The following is a 15,838-nucleotide window of genomic DNA, read 5'->3' as shown; positions in this document are numbered from 1 at the left end:
TGAACAGATATTATTGCAATATGTAACGAGAGAATATCAAAGCGAATATAAAACGCAATGCAGCGCATATTCAAAGATGGCAGGCGGTAAATGAAAGATGGAAAATGGAGACCGCCAAAGCGTGAATTGCGCACAATGTGCGCGAACACATCCACAGAGCGAAAGCGTTGCGCATTGGATTGTGCAGAATATGATGGGTCTTGTGTGTGCACAACGCCGCATTCGGTAATAATGTTCGCCGGCGCCTCCGCCAAGTTTGTTTGATATGCATCGAGTGGTGGCGGCGGTGGTGGGCGGCAGAGTGCACGAATTACCGCCGGGCGCATCACATAAATATGCATTTAGTACCGCGCGCATTTCCTGCTATAAAATTAAGTGTGTTTCGATGCGGAATTGACAAAATTCGAATAATTACATTACACACACGACTTTGCGGTGTATACTTGGTTGCATACCACAAAAAAATTATTAAAATTAAAATTAATGATGGAATTATTGGTCGATACGTCTAATTATCCATCGTAGCGTAAATCAGCGCGTAATTTATAATCGACGGTGACGGCGACATCAATATCAGCTTGCCAAGGTGTCACATGCATCATGCGTTCGCGCCGTGGAAAATGCAAACGCTCGCAATGTATATTTGCGTTCTGACGACGCCGCACTCATTAATTACGCTCGTCCTCGTGCGTGCGCGTGTGTGCGTTCTCGCCGAAATTGCGCGCCGCGCACCCTTGTGAAGCAAACATATTCGTTTCGCGCCCGGAGGCGGCGTTTTTCATGCCCGACGGATTAATCGCAATTTTGCCGACTCAAACGCGCAACTTTTTGCTCACATTAAGTGGAACGTTTTTTTTTTATTTCTCTGTACCAGTTCATAATCAGAGCTTAGCTTAGGTTTCTAAATTTTTAAACGCAAATAATATTTCAGTGGAGGATTATTTTCTCATTGTCGGTAGCTCATCGTGCGCAATTAAAATTACAAGCCTCTCATTTGATTCCCCGAACATTTGTCCGAGGGATCCCGAGTTGATTGAAAATTGAAAATGGGTATTTCGCCCAATTTTCGCGTGATGTTTACGCAATACCCGCAACAATGCAATTTTTCCCTTTGCAAACATATGCGCGCCGCAAGCTCAGCATATGTGCGTTCGGTGATCGCAATTAAATTCGTGCACATGTCAAATGGAGAATTAATTGAAAGTCTCGATGTACTCCGCGCCAGCAAAGCACAACAAACGCGAAATAACGTCCCCAATTGTTATTTAATTCATTTCCAATGCGATAAAATTGTGAATTTAATCATTCGCGCGTTTATGAACGCACGGCACGCACCACCGCACACTACAAACCCAAACAAATACAGAGGATAAAGGAAACACGCTCAAATATTATTTCGAAAATTAAAATTCATTTTCAAATGTAATCCACACGTTGATTTTTGTTTTTCTGAATTTTCAGGGGGGGAATATTTAATCGCCATTGATTTTGCGCACGGTTTGAAGTTTTGCCGGCTGTGTACTCAGGCAATAAAAGTGGGTACCGCGTGAGGGGCGGCAGCTGGGAAAAGTTTACGCTGTTTAAATATTTATATTTCGCGAGCGTTGTTGCTCTTCGGATTGTCTGCGACGCCGATTGGTCACTTGGGGATGCCGGCAATCTGCCGCCAAACCCGTTCTGCCCCCGTTCTCTCCGTTCTTCGTTGCCAACTTGGCAACAGTACAGAAGTAAACAAAAGTCAACACCCAAGTGAACAAACTTTCAATTCGTATTCTATGCGTATAATAATTTTCATCGAAGCTATTGTCATGTTGTTTTCTGGTGAATTTCAGATGAAAATATTGTTTTTGTTTTATGTTTTCGTTTACTGACCTTTATCGCACACGGAATGTTGTTTTGCGTAGCAGGCGATCGGAGATAAGCCGGTCGGTGCGGGAGAGCGGTGGTGCACCTCTTCGCGAACAGGACACGACTGTGACTGTCCTGGCGGCGCGCGAGGGATGAATTTATCGCGCGTGCTGCTCCTGTTGGGGAGTCTGGTGTACGGCGAGAGATGAGTCTGCGCGTGCGGCGCGCGTGTGTTGTTATCGTGTACGCCTTCACGCGAATACTTGCGAATTCGCTTCTGTGCAGCATCCTACGACTTCTCGTGTTCAATGGACAAATTAACAGCAATCACGATGTAGAAACCGGTGGATGCACAATAAACGTGCAGCGGAAGTTAATAACACGAATAAAAATCAAAATGGCAGAGTATTCGAATAGCGCATGCGCATAACCTTTATACAAGTGAAAGTTGATAGGTTAATGTCATTTTTTACTATTGGCAACACTGTTTGACAGTTTAAACATGTCATAATCATGTCATTGCAGATTTAAATAATGATTTTTGCTAAATATCAACAGAAAACTTATTTAAAGTTTAAAAATATAAATATATATTATCTCATGGAATGGTATTGCACGTATTTTAGTACAATTTGCTCAAAGCAAAGTATTCTTTCTCTTTCAGAGTTGATAAATAAGATAAATACTTCATATTTACATACAATTGTCTAAACTTCAAATTGTGCGTGAAGTAGGAGGAATTAAGTCATGAAATAAGTGCCGTCTGAGGCGAAGTGTCATTAGCAAAGTCCGGATTAATACTGGAGTCGCCTGGGATTGAGTCGTACCCTTCTCGCTGATCTACACAATAAAAACACGCAATAAATCAATAAATTAATCAATAAAACAAAAAAATAAAAAAGTATTAGTAATTGATTATCATAGGGAATGAATGATTAAATGTTTTTGTTATTGAATGATTGGGATACATGTACATACCTACCTCTAATTCTATTCATTAATGATATCACAGCAAGTGCTCCAAGGAGGGCTGCTCCACCGCAGGAATAAGTTATCACATCGCGGTAATAATTTTTATCTGTTGTGCTGTGCCTGTAAAAAACAAAACATTTTAATATACTGTTGATATTTATATGAAAATAGGCAACTTACAAGTCTTGAATAATAATAACTGCAATACCATTAGCAAACTTATCACAGAAACTCATAATTCCGTAAACAAACGCTCCGCTGCCTGTTTTATCACCAATCAAATCCGCTGTAATGCCCAGGCTTGTCACAAGGATAATCGAACCACCAACACCGAAAAGTACAGCAACAGCATAAATTTCATACGTTATGAAGTCATGCCCAGCTCGGAATTGTATCCAAACACAAGCTATTACACCCAGAAGGCATCCCAATAAATATGACATCTGAAAATTTAAATTTTGCATTAAAAAATTTGTTTTTTTTGTTAAAATTTTAAAGAAACTTACTCTTCTTCCTAATCCTCTGTTTAATCCTTCAATAACAAACGAAGTAAGAAAACTTCCAACAAACATAACCAACGGAATCAACGCCAAAGCACTTGCAGCCATATCCAGCGTTTCATGCAGATACAACGGAATAAAAATCTGACTCAAATTAACAAACAGCCGCGTCGACATGTAAACCACCGCAACTTGATAAACTTCCACACTGCACAGAAGATTACCAACGCTCACGCGTTGCTGCCCACTACGCACATCATTCCCTGAGTTAGTTTCTTTAACTCCTATGTGAAATATAACAGATGCCACGACACCAATGCCAAGACCACTCCATACAACTTGTTGGAACTTCCAGGAGTCATCCGGACCAATCTTAGATGCATTACTACTGTCTTCTATATGCAATGCAAACCATGTTATCACATAAACCATCACGTTTGATAAAACAGTGAAACCGTAACGAATGGCAGTCAATTTTGTACGATCATGTTCATTCGGAGTTATCTCTGGTATGAGAGACAAGTGTGATATTTGGACGGCAGCCCAACCGAATTGGAATATAACAACAAACATACAATAGTAAAAAAGGAGTGATGACTTCGATGAGGATTCACAAGATGGACACGGGGCGAAAATAAAAGGAAAACTAAAAATCACACAGATTGTTCCAATGAGATGCCAGGTTTTCCGCCGGCCATAACGACACAGCCATGAATTCTCTGTTTGGTCGGATTGGTATCCAACGAATGGCGTAGCTAAACCATCTGCTATCTAAAAATAAACATTTTTAAATGTTTTGTATTAGTTTTTAGTAAAAGTTTGGTTATGTTACTTACTTGTCCTACTAGTAAAACAAACCCAGCTTGCCAGTTACTAAACTGTAGAACCAAGTGAAAAAACACCAGCAGATAGGTGAACCACATGGAAGCACACACATCATTGAGCACATGTCCAACTCCATAGGCAAACTGCAATCTGTAAGGCACGCGACTGTAAATCTCGGTGTAATCGTGTCCAAGCAAACCACTCGACTCCATTGTTTTTTGTTTGGTTTGTAAAAAGCTTCTAGGCGAGTTAATACACTAAAAACTATAAAACTGATGTTACTTTTTACACTTCACACAGGATCACAGGTTTTTGTTACGATAAGTCAAGTTTAAGTGACTTTCTACACTGCATGCAAATTCTAATGTAAATTTAAACAATACATTGTTAATTTGAAGCCAAGCTTGACACCACCACTGCTATAAATATTGCCCACTATCAATGTTGTGATAATAAATGATTCACAACTCACATGAAGTTGGGGAACTATGTCAGTTGGTCATAACTCTAATTATGGTGACTACATCAATACAAGAATGTTTGCTACTGGAGTATTAGCTATCAGTAATGTCATGGTATTCAATTTGGTCTAGTCTTATCAGTTGATTTAGTGATAATTGATGATTTAGACTACTATTTACACTCAATTGAATACTGTTGGCAAATAATGCACAATGCATGCGTTACTTACACTTTAATAAATTCCTATTCGTGGAAAAATGCTAATTGCACACTGAGTTCCTTTGTCATACGATATTTGATTGTTCTTGTGGGTTTTACCCATAATTTCGCGAATCATGACACCATCATACCGCACGCACTTGTTTTTGGTTGGAATCGGACACGTTCTGGTGTGGATATGCGGAAAACATCGTCGATTGTTCGACGAGATGAATCCTCCTACCGAACGCGATTAGCTGGGCTAGTCACAAGTGAGTCGGCTAATCGTTTAGCCATGAAACGACTGCCGTGCTGTCGATAATGCGATAGTTAAACCGCATCGAGTCATGTCGGTCATGTTTAGCGCTGTTTCTCTATGTTTGCGTTCGTGTCAAGAGAAACTCGATACAGAAATGTTTATAACATTGCCTAGTTAGAGTGGGTAAATACTATACATGGCAAATAATTGCTGGCACGTGATTTTATCTTTAATTGTATATTATGGCGATAATTAGAGGTTTATTTGCAGATAATTATGGATGTTCTTGGAATTTTACAGTTTAAGATTGTTTTTATCTTAAATAGTATTAAAAAAGGAAAATAAAATATTATTTAGGATTTATAAGGCCTTTTCTCCTATGTTCTTAAATTTAATTCATGATTTGTTTAATTATAAAATAAAACATCTAATTTGTTTCAGTTTGTTATTTGACAAGTAAAGTAGGCAACCCACAATACATCATTTGCGTTTCTAAACTTTATGCTAACCTCTTTTCGGTTTCATTGCGTTTTACTATGGCGTTTTAGTGTAAACGTGAAACAAAAAACTCATTGAAGCGTTTATTTCGTTGAATTAAACACGTTGTAACCACGTAAAATAGTGTAATACTACATTCAATACGTACATAAACAATGGCTGATGTTTTGGATATCAACGATGCGGTGGAATTAGAAGTTGAAGAAGAAGGCGACCGTGAGTACACTTTATATGTTTATCTTTATTAAAATTGATTAACAATCTGTTATTTAATGTATAGAGAGCGTGGCGCGGTTAAAGGACAAAGTTACCAAGCGAAAAGGACGTGGATTCGGCGCCGGTGCAAGCAGCAGGGCAGAAAAAGTCAAAAACTATGAAAGTGTTGATGGTGATGGCAGTGGCGATGCTATTGGTCCACAAAAATGTAAGAAATTATCTTAAAAACAATTAAAAACTAAAGAATAACCTTTAATATAAAATATTTTATGTTTAGCTGTTGAAGGATGGATTTTATTTGTAACTTCAGTCCATGAAGAAGCATCAGATGAGGATCTCAATGAGAAATTCTCAGAATATGGACTGATAAAGAACATCAATTTAAATCTGGACCGACGCACGGGTTTCCTCAAGGGATACGCGTTAGTTGAATATCAAAATTATGAAGAGGCTGATGCTGCCAGGAGAGCTCTGAATGGCACAGATGTCCTGGGACAAAACATTGGCGTTGATTGGTGTTTTGTTAAAGGACCCAAAAAGTAATTTTTTGCTCAAATTTGCACCTCTAAAGTTTATAATGAATGTAATTCTTGTTTTAGATCACGACGCAGCCGCAAATCAAAGCATTGATTGACCCAATCAACGAGAATCATAAGCAGAATTGAATATTATTTATATTTTCATTTTTACTAAAGAATTAAGCAACTTTTCTATTCATAACTGTATCAATAGTGAATAAAACAAGTGAACTCAGAGACGTCCAAGCGGCCATTTTGCTTCGTTGCCAATAGCAACCATCGAATAACAACCGCCCACCGATGAAGCACGACTAACCCCGAAGTTAAAATATTGCAAGATGGTTGCCAAACATTTAAAAACACATTGTACTAGCATACAATTATTATTAGGCAGTTGATAAATATTGATACAAATCTTTTCGTTACAAAAAACAGAGCATCGTTTTTCCACCATATTTTCTCAGCGACGCTTGCGAATTGCAGTAGAGCCGAGCGGTCGGCCATCTTCCACACGCTCGCCCGACTCCGAACATAATCTACTTGTATATCCACATATGTTACATGTAAAATATTTTTGTTTTTATCGCCTACGAAACACATCATGTCGGCTGGACCCCGGCCTTCCTAATCGAGACATCAATCGCGGAAAACAATCGAACCCAGGTTCGTGGAATGAAATATAGCAGACACAAACGTATGGTATGTACAAACGCCGAGGCCCACCAAGCTGGTTCAAGCATTTTTCTTGTGTTGAAATTTTGTATAGAACTGCAATTTGTAATTGTTTGTTGTTCTTGGAGGAGTGAAAAGCCGAGTGTATAATATTATTGTTTTCGTGTTCCGCGCTTCGGTGTACCTAATTCTTTCGCATCATCATTTTCAATTCCATAATACGCTAAATAAATAACTTTCCACTGCCGCCGCAAATTGCACAAAAATAAACATATAAATTAATACTTTTCACTTAAATATCATTCGAGTAATTCTCCACGATAAAATACATTAAAATTTATCACTTGTTCGCACTTGTTATACCATCATCTTCGTTTTGTTGTTGTTAGTTGTTCATTTTTGATGTTATATGTTCCTCTTAAATGCATTAGTGTTTATCCCTTTTTTAGTTAGAGGGCTGTTATCTTACTTAAACGTTAGTTTTCTTTATATATTACTTTCTGCATATGACTTGAATCGAAAATTACTTGTCAGTAATCCTAATAATTATCAAAGTCCTGAGAGTGCAACAAAACACTCAGACTAGAGAAAATTTTTGTTGACACGTGCATAGTATTACCATTAGTATAGAAAAAGAATTAATTAACGCATCACATCAGACTTATTATCACCTAGTTTCCTTTTTCATTATTTCATATTATTAAACATCCACCTTCGTCTGCCTGCTCATCTTTTGATACTGTTTTGTGACACGCCAGTGTCAATTATACTGCGTACTGCATGCAAAATGGAGAAAATACTTTTGTATCCTACGATTACGAATCGGATAACATTGAACGGAACATGATTGAAAGTCACTTCGAATAAAAAAAACAATTGTATGGCAATGTGATTTGCTCATTCGCAACGTGAATGATGGAATGATAGAAACCGGCTTACATTAGATTAACTCGTTGATAGAACGAACAGGAGGGCAACAAACTGATGAACGGATCCAACATTGAGAGTGACTACACTAACAGGGGGCACACATTGACGACTCGAGACGAATTTGAGAATGAAACTTCCTTTTTTTTTGATCATCGTCTCTCGCCACGCTTAAAAATTACTTCTTAACATCGAAAACACGGATTGTTCGTAAAAAGCATACATGCATTCGTCCATCGCACTCATTGCGCATTGGTTTTTTTCTTTGTGTGTGTTTCTGCCGTCGCGGATTGCAAAAATACGAATTGTGAGTCGCTGACTCGATCCCTCCGACTGTACTCGTACTATATCACAATAAAGAAGATGAAGGTTTCTAAAAAAATACCGTTAAAGCTTCGACTTCGACACAGCGACACGACGCAAACAACCCATGGGGAGGTTTTTCTATGGCTGCGCGAGCGACAGGAACGAGGCCAGCGTGGCGATGGATGCGTGCGCGTCGGGCGCCGGCCGGCCTCAGACCATCACAACCGCTTCTTTGCCGCAGAAAAGGAATGGGTACTGATCGATCATCGTCTGCACAATGTCCTCCAAATACGGCCGCATTTGTTCGAAACGTCCCATGTCGCTGAACTCGATAGGTAGCAAGGTAGGCCACCAACAGATCGCCAAATTTTTGCTGTCCATGCTGTTTAACTTGGAATTCTCAGCCACCCTACATAAAACATGATTTAGAATGATTAAACATTAAAATTTATAATAAACTTACTTGACAAAGTGCTGGAAAACAAATTTCAGCACTTGGAAATTGATCGGTGGGAGTTTTTCCAGCATGCGACGTAAAGCAAGCACACGACAGCTGCGATCCGACTTGAATTCACTGTTTCCGGTCGTTGTCGCCATTGGTTTGATACGTGTGCCGGCGATATCTTCTAATTCCAGCATCACATCCTCTTCGAAAATCGGCGGCAGACGTTTTGAGACGAAATCTTTCAATGCAGTCGCCACAGCGTTCACCGGTACATCCAGTTGTTCAATATCAACATTAGGATCTAAACAAATAATGTGTAAGTAAAGGTTTTTTTTATTAAATTAAAACGTTTTTACCTTCTTCAAACTTCTGGAACAATAAATCCACATGCGCCCGATTTCCAGGCACTCGATAAATGCCCTCGGAATCAAGCCCCTCATTCTCAATAAATTTGACACATTTTTCTAGGAATAATGGCACGAAATTCGCGTCCGACTGTATAAAATCGGCCAGCTTCGATGGCGCGTTGCTGCTGGACGAGCCTGACTTTTGTTTCAGCTTACTCGCCTTTTTCTTGTCGCGTTCTTTTTCTTTCTCGGCGACTTTACGCAGCTTCTCTTCCTTAAGGCGACGCTTCTCCAGCTTTGAATCGTCCTTGGCTTTCTGCTTCTCACGTTTACGGATAGATTTTTCATCCTTTAACAGCTAAAAACAATAAAAATTATAATTAATCGATAAAAAAGTATACAATACAATAATTACCATCGGTGAATGGTTGTCACGTGGTGATGAAACATCCAGACTGCTCTCATCGTCATGAATAAGCCCGTAAGAGTTCACTTTCCCGGCATACATATCCGGAGAATTGAGTTGAATATTCATGTTGTGCGTATTGTGTAACTCGGGAGGCAATGGCACCACAGCCGGGATAGGCATGCGTTTCTTTAGACTTAGCGAGCGCTTCTGGAATCGCAGACGATCCGCAGTACCCACAAACGGTTCCGGATCACTCGCCTCAGACGAATCGGAATTTGATTCACTCGGAACTAAATCAAAAAGTAATCAAATTCAATTATTTCAATAAAAATTACAAATAAATTGACATACTGTTCATTTTGTCAGTGTCTAACTCAGTAGACGGTGCGGAATGTGCGGATGGTAGCGTGAATCCACCACCAAGTTGTGGTACCCTCGGTGGCTGCACAGGAATAGCAGTCCGCTTCTTTCTGGTACGTTTGTGCGTGCCAGTCTTGCGCGCAACCTTCGAATGCACCTCGCTGGCCCTCTGCCGCCGCTCCAAGCTGCTCCACTCGCTGTCCGTCTCGGAGTAGGCTGAAAATGCATGAAATTATAATAAAAACAATTGTTATGCGGTTGCAGATGGTAGCGTACAAGGTTGGCCCTTTTCGCGTCGCTGCCGCAGTTTACTCTTGCCGCCAGCGACGGCGTCCTGCACCAGCGTGTACATATACTCAGCCTCCGGCCCGCCGTGAGGATACATGATGTCCTTCACTTGCGCGTACTCGGCTCCAAGGTCTACAACTTCCGCCGATGCTAAAGGGGCATTGCCATACTTAGTGCTACGTTTGTCCTTACCACTGACGTTCATGCGCGCGATCGCCTCGGTGACGACCGAAAAGTTCTTGAGGTTCAACTTTCCTGGTTGCTATAAAAACCAATCACATATTAGCAATCAAAAAACAAACAATTCACATAAAAAACACACTCAATGCATGCATATTACACACATGTCGGATCAAATCGAATAAAACCACAATAAAGAGAGCTACACCACTGCAAAATTGAGTGTTTGCTTGTCAAACGATTCGGTATTATTCAAGAGTTGAAGAGTAAATTCAAAAATGAAATCATTCCGAACAAGAGCAGCAAATATCGTTTACCCAATTGTCTCCGAGCACAGGATTTCGCTGTAAAAGCAACTCATTAATCTCCAATCCGTTATCACAGTGCGGGAAACAACATAAATCCGTCAAATATGCAACCCAAAACGCTAAATATTTACCTTGAGTGTTTGCGAGACACCTTTGGGTCGTGCCTTCGGCGCGGAAACATGGCGGCGTCCAGTTGTAAACGCATGCCCGCCGTAATTATTCCAACCGGTGGTCAACGGCACCCGCGACTCATCACCATCTAAAAAGCACACACATTAGTCGTGTTTGTTGCTCGTTTGTTAATACGCTGAGTGTTTCAATGTCGACGGGCGACATTTTACCCAAAATACTAACGCCATAAATCACCTGAATCGTGTGTGGCCAGGGATTCGCGCGATCCGCTAATGTCGGCTAAGTTTTAAAGTTAGTACAGTTAGTGGCAGTTCACCAAAGTAATTTATAATTTAATTGCATTAGTTGTGAAAGCGGCGCAACTTGTGCGCGCTGATGATACGCCGCGCTGTGTTTACTTACAGGTGATCTCGTCTAAACTTGTTTGCGACGCGGAGAGGATCGGGCCGCGCTTCGAACGTGAATTCATTAGGTGATCAGGTGGTGCTGGTTCCGGCGGCGTTGTGGGTGGTGGGTACACTTGGAAACCTTTAGAATAACACTTTATATTTAGTACAACGTTCGGGGAAAAGTTTGTGCAAACTGAAGCGGCGTACCTGAATGCAAATGGCGCTTTTTCATTGACATAATATCACCGTTTTCGCTGCCGTACATGTAGATCTGCGAGTATTTATCGCTGTGGTCGCTTTCCTCAGGGCCATTGAGGTCGGGCAAATGCTCATAGTTTTCACTACCACTTCTAAACACATTATAAACAATTAAAATTACAAAAAATGATAAATTTATATAAAAACATACCCGTCATTTAATTTCAAATGGTAACTTTCATGTCTTGGCGGTGGTAATGGATGACCATGCGCACGATGAGTCCTAGGATGTTCCAAAGTACCTTCACCACTATCCACCATGGCCGCTGGTTCCTCCATATTGAAAGCCTGTTCAATTTCGGGCTTTTTATCCCATACTTCTTTGAAAAACGGAGTATAAAACGCAGCTGAAGCAAAAATAACCTCAAAATTAATCTACTACTCACTTAAAATACAATAAAACATACTTTTTTGTTGACAAGACGCATTGGAAGTGATAAAATGCGCGTGTAATCGATCCGCTGTACAATTACCCTCCTGCAGCAGCATGTGAGTCAAATCGTTGTTATAAAACGCGTTGACGGATCCTTCAGTGACGGCCATGATTTGTATCGGAAGGTTTGGAATGTTCATCGAGAATGCACTAAACAAACCAAACATTAATAATAAAAAACAACAAAAAACAAAATAATAAATTACTTAAGTGTAGCAAGTGATGCTTTTCGTTTTGCAGAATAAACCAGAATAAATCCGTGTACTAATTCATCACGGAATGCATTCGCCCCATGGAATGATGAGATAATCACTTCGACCTTCCTCTTGGAATCCCCCAGATACGTCTCGAGGATAATACTGCGCTCAGCTGACAGAAAACAACATTGATGCGACAGCAACGGCGCGAGCACATTCTCCACCGAGAACGGATCCCCGCAGAACATGCACATGATAATACGAATATCCGGCTCACAGTCAATCGACACCGATTGATAAATATTCAGAAAACCAGCGCGGTGATGAATACTCTGCACAAGTTGATGCAGCGCATCAGAAACCATCTGTTCATCGCTCGTCTGCTCCATGCAAACATCCATAAACGGACATTGTAGACTATCCGCAAGACTCTGACCTTCTTCCTTTAGTTTCAGAATATCTTTCTCTTCGAGGAAAGCGTCCGGTAGAAACAGCAACACGATAGGTAAACCTTGGAATGGCAACTTATCCTCTTGTTCCAAGTTGGAAAGAAGAGTTTTCTCTAAACTTTCACGAATGTATTCGAATGATTCCGCATTGGAGTAGACACAGAAACTCCCGTGCGGGACAAACTCAGCTGTGCGGAATGAATTATGCGGCAGGCCAACATCGCCGGTGATTATCCTATAATCTAAGCTGTAAAACTGACAGTCGATTTCATACTCGTCATCCTCGCACTGCGCGCGTATCTTCGCCGCGAGTTCCTCGGCGAGTTGATCGGCACCCAAGAGCACTAAATTGAGCTGATTGTTATCAGAACTGAGCAGCCATTGTGTGCTCCTACTCCATGATGAAGGTCGGTGTGCTTTGGTTGCTAGAATACGCTCGATCAACGCGTCCATGCAGTTTGGAAACGCTGGGCAATGCTCGCGGATTGGACAGTGCACGAAACCCAAGTGTTGGAATAGCATTAGTTTTCGATCTTGATCTAGTCTATCCAACATCTTATACCGGAAGTCATCCTGTAGAACATCTGTGATTTCTTTAATGTCTTCTTGTGTGATGGTGCCAGATGGCGCTATGCTCTTAAAGTGATAGAATAAGTCAGCGTTTTCAAGTAATAATTCTTGGAAATTGTGCTTGGCGTTTTCGATGAGTTCGCGTTGATGCGCATCGTAGATTTGCTGGCAATCATGTTCAGACAAAGCTTCGAAACATTCGCGACCCATGAATAAGACGCGTACTTCTGAAAGGTGTTTTCCGGGTGTGACATAACCTGTATCTTCTAACAATTGTTTAAATTGCTTCTTCCATCTGCACAAATTCATTAAAAAAAAAAACAGAAAAATGTTATTTTAGTGATAAAATAATGTTAAAGTAATAAAACCTACCTTTTTGGCATCCTAATGATGTAGTGTAATGAAGTAAAGCAGTTAAAAGAAAGATAATAATTAGTAAGCAGTCTATGCCCAATAAAATGTTATCACAACACCCAAAAGAATTCCATTATTAACAATATCACATACTCTAATCGCTTCTGCTCCTGCTGCATAACATTGACGTGATTCTTGAAGACTGTTTCCGCGTCACTGGTATCCAGTACATCGAAAGGAATCCGACTGTCTTCACTATCTGAACATTCAGTCCATGGCATATCCTCTGGACACTCAAAGAAGTAATCTGAGAATGACGGGTGGCCTTTCAGGTACTCCTGTACTGATTGCCAATCACTACAAGTAAAAAATAAAATTATTATGTATTTTTTAGCAAATTTTATACAATTACCTATCAGTAAATGTATTGATATCTGGGACTAGATCATGTAAAACTCCAGGAAGCAAATCCATGTAATGCGCGACCTTCTTCGACACTTGTTCATCTTTCAACTTCTTAATATGTCGTCGAAACAGACGCTGTGTGCCATCAATACCGAACAACTGCACGAAATAAATCCACTCTTTGTGCGAGTTGAGTTTCTTCGCTGTTTGCGACCACAGCGCTCGCGAATCAGTAACGTGTAGTCTAATGAGCCGTAGGAATGCTTCACTGGCTGCATCCATCAACTCTTTACGCCCTCGTGATGCTTCCATGTAAGTCACAAGCTTCGCGCGTAGTTTACTACGGTCTATCATCTGTGCGAGTAGAATAAACGCAAGATCTACGTTGACATTATCATGCGCCGATGTTTCCACGATGGGAATAGCACCTTTGTACTCTTTACGCTGCACAAGCCGGTCGACTTCACGCAGATACAATTCGTTAGCGTCGTCGTTCTTCGTGGTTGCCACCACAATCGGCTTTTTAGTTTTGATTAGGTTATTCAAGATGGCGGCGACGAACTCGACTTGTTTTTCTAACGCGCGTGACGGCACGATTGACACATCAAAAATGCAGATAAATCCATCGACGTTCATCTTGCCATCCGGGAGGACTTTCTGTTCGTATTCTTTTTCGATACCAAGTTGATTCTTGCATATGTACATTAGTTTCTCAGCGGATTGGATCTTCGTTGCTGCGCAGCGCTTAACATAAGGTTCCATTTTACCACCTAAAAGTATTAAAAATGAGGTTAGGTTATGTTAGAGAATAAATAATTTTATAGGTTATAGATTTATTACCTTTGAAAGGTTGGAATGAAGCATCATCAATAAACTCAGTCTGCTCAATGACACTAAACTGATAATCGACGCCTTCCTCGGAGGACTTGATAACTTCGCCCCACCAGAGAAAATGGTCGTTGTTAACCACACGCCCGCTGAAGTCCGTCTGGCTGAGCACGGAGATGTGATCCACATTGTAATCGTCCGCCAGCGAGCGCATGAAGCGATTACACAGGCATGATTTACCAATACCCGTGTGCCCTTTGTCCTTTTCCATGCCGGAGAGGCCGACCACGGCGACGCTGATCGGCCGCACGCTTTCCGCCTTCCTCGCCATGCTGATGATGGTGATTCCTTGAGATTTCTTCAACGCGTTTATCTTCTACAATCCACTTTGTGCCGTTGTATTAGAAACCTGAACAAAAGCAGTGCGTTAGAGTATGACACATGTGCACACCTGTGCAAGTCAGCATTGTTTACAATGTCGCGCGACAAGTGACTAATGATTATCGGAAATCATTCGGAATTGCCACAAGCGCTCCTGGCGAAGTGTTTTTTTCGCCCAAAATGATGTTGGCGCAAGGCATGATGCGATTAGACACGCGAACAGACGGCCGATTTCATTACCGTCTGCTTAATTGGACGTTGAGTGCGCTCGCGAGTTGTAATTCGCATCCTGTCAGGATGAGAGGAGGCGGCGAGCGCCCGCGAGATAATTTACGAGCGCGCGGCGTGACAGGCGCGTTTCGATTTTACCTGCGTGTCGAAGGGTGGCCCATTGTCCTTCGCGACGAAGATCATTACTATTCCTACAGCATGTTATCCTGCTGATTGTGTTCATACAGCACCAGCCACGGGGGAGGTTTTTGTAGATGTTTCGATGGCCGCTGTTGGCAGGAGGTGCAGCAGGGGTCCTGCTCGCTGATGTAAAGTGGTGTAAAACCAGCACAGAATCACTGCAATCGCGTCGCCGTTGTCGCGAATATCGCACTCGCATTCTCAGCCGACCACCCACCGCCTTTTAGCTGGACGCGCTGGACGTGGACGCCATTGCTGTGTGGCCCGCACTGAAGTTGAAGTCGACTCGCTCGCTCGCTGACTGTGCTTCGCGGCGCGCTCATTCACGGCGGATGGGTTCTATGTGTGCGAGCGTGCGGCGTGTCGGTGTGCGTCTCTCTGTTTGCGCTGTTTGCAGACCTCTCCAGAGTCCCGCCGGGCGCGGCGAGAGGGGAGCGCGCAGCCCGAAGAGCGCTCGATAGACTGGGAGCGCGCTGGAACGCGACTGAAAATC

General features: G+C 41.6%; 4 protein-coding genes across 18 annotated transcripts in view; 1 reads left to right on the top strand and 3 right to left on the bottom strand.

The window, feature by feature from the left end:
- Positions 1–2,082, bottom strand: part of wry (delta and Notch-like EGF repeat containing weary) — a 34,103-nt gene extending 32,021 nt beyond the window's left edge. Inside the window, exon 1 of one of the 2 annotated variants that reach the window (XM_065309732.1) lies at positions 1,873–2,082. The gene's annotated coding sequence lies outside the window, so the exon portion shown is untranslated. The remainder of the gene's footprint in view (positions 1–1,872) is intronic. The other variant, XM_065309733.1, reaches the window with a different exon arrangement.
- Positions 2,083–2,411: 329 nt separating this feature from the next.
- LOC135797876 (major facilitator superfamily domain-containing protein 12-like) lies at positions 2,412–5,173 on the bottom strand. 4 transcript variants are annotated; one of them, XM_065310451.1, is made up of 6 exons: positions 4,837–5,173; positions 4,157–4,409; positions 3,327–4,091; positions 3,001–3,263; positions 2,827–2,940; positions 2,412–2,688 (listed from the first exon to the last, which is right to left on the bottom strand). In XM_065310451.1, exons 2-6 carry the CDS (start codon positions 4,355–4,357, stop codon positions 2,643–2,645), a joined length of 1,389 nt encoding a protein of 462 aa, XP_065166523.1. In that variant the 5' UTR covers positions 4,358–4,409; positions 4,837–5,173; the 3' UTR covers positions 2,412–2,642. The 4 variants fall into 4 exon arrangements, with proteins under 4 accessions (XP_065166523.1, XP_065166521.1, XP_065166524.1 ...); XM_065310449.1 differs by having other exon boundaries at positions 2,831–2,940; positions 4,837–5,167; XM_065310452.1 differs by having other exon boundaries at positions 2,831–2,940; positions 4,157–4,295; positions 4,837–5,167.
- A 365-nt stretch (positions 5,174–5,538) lies between these two features.
- Positions 5,539–6,533, top strand: tsu (40S ribosomal protein S12 homolog tsunagi). The gene is made up of 4 exons (XM_065310453.1): positions 5,539–5,778; positions 5,843–5,986; positions 6,056–6,317; positions 6,378–6,533. The coding sequence occupies exons 1-4, from the start codon at positions 5,718–5,720 to the stop codon at positions 6,406–6,408; spliced, it is 498 nt and encodes a 165-aa protein (XP_065166525.1). The 5' UTR covers positions 5,539–5,717; the 3' UTR covers positions 6,409–6,533.
- Positions 6,534–6,660: 127 nt separating this feature from the next.
- On the bottom strand, positions 6,661–15,799 carry RhoGAPp190 (Rho GTPase-activating protein 190). Of its 11 annotated transcripts, none has more exons than XM_065310439.1 (20): positions 15,304–15,798; positions 14,566–14,962; positions 13,733–14,495; positions 13,474–13,677; positions 13,339–13,350; positions 11,957–13,261; positions 11,725–11,900; positions 11,469–11,664; positions 11,267–11,409; positions 11,073–11,198; positions 10,893–10,949; positions 10,670–10,797; positions 10,548–10,574; positions 10,243–10,312; positions 10,039–10,200; positions 9,754–9,978; positions 9,409–9,692; positions 9,003–9,351; positions 8,665–8,947; positions 6,661–8,610 (listed from the first exon to the last, which is right to left on the bottom strand). In XM_065310439.1, the coding sequence occupies exons 2-20, from the start codon at positions 14,882–14,884 to the stop codon at positions 8,412–8,414; spliced, it is 5,028 nt and encodes a 1,675-aa protein (XP_065166511.1). In that variant the 5' UTR covers positions 14,885–14,962; positions 15,304–15,798; the 3' UTR covers positions 6,661–8,411. The 11 variants fall into 11 exon arrangements, with proteins under 11 accessions (XP_065166511.1, XP_065166512.1, XP_065166513.1 ...); XM_065310440.1 differs by having other exon boundaries at positions 10,039–10,188; XM_065310441.1 differs by having other exon boundaries at positions 10,039–10,182.
- Between the last annotated feature and the right edge of the window lie 39 nt (positions 15,800–15,838).

The sequence above is a fragment of the Atheta coriaria genome, unplaced genomic scaffold (assembly GCF_025399875.1).
Source record: "Atheta coriaria isolate IRGN ID8LTWV9N9 unplaced genomic scaffold, Caltech_Dcor_3.1 hic_scaffold_8_pilon, whole genome shotgun sequence".
Classification (NCBI taxonomy): domain Eukaryota; kingdom Metazoa; phylum Arthropoda; class Insecta; order Coleoptera; family Staphylinidae; genus Dalotia; species Dalotia coriaria.
This window is presented reverse-complemented; position numbering and strand designations above follow the sequence as displayed.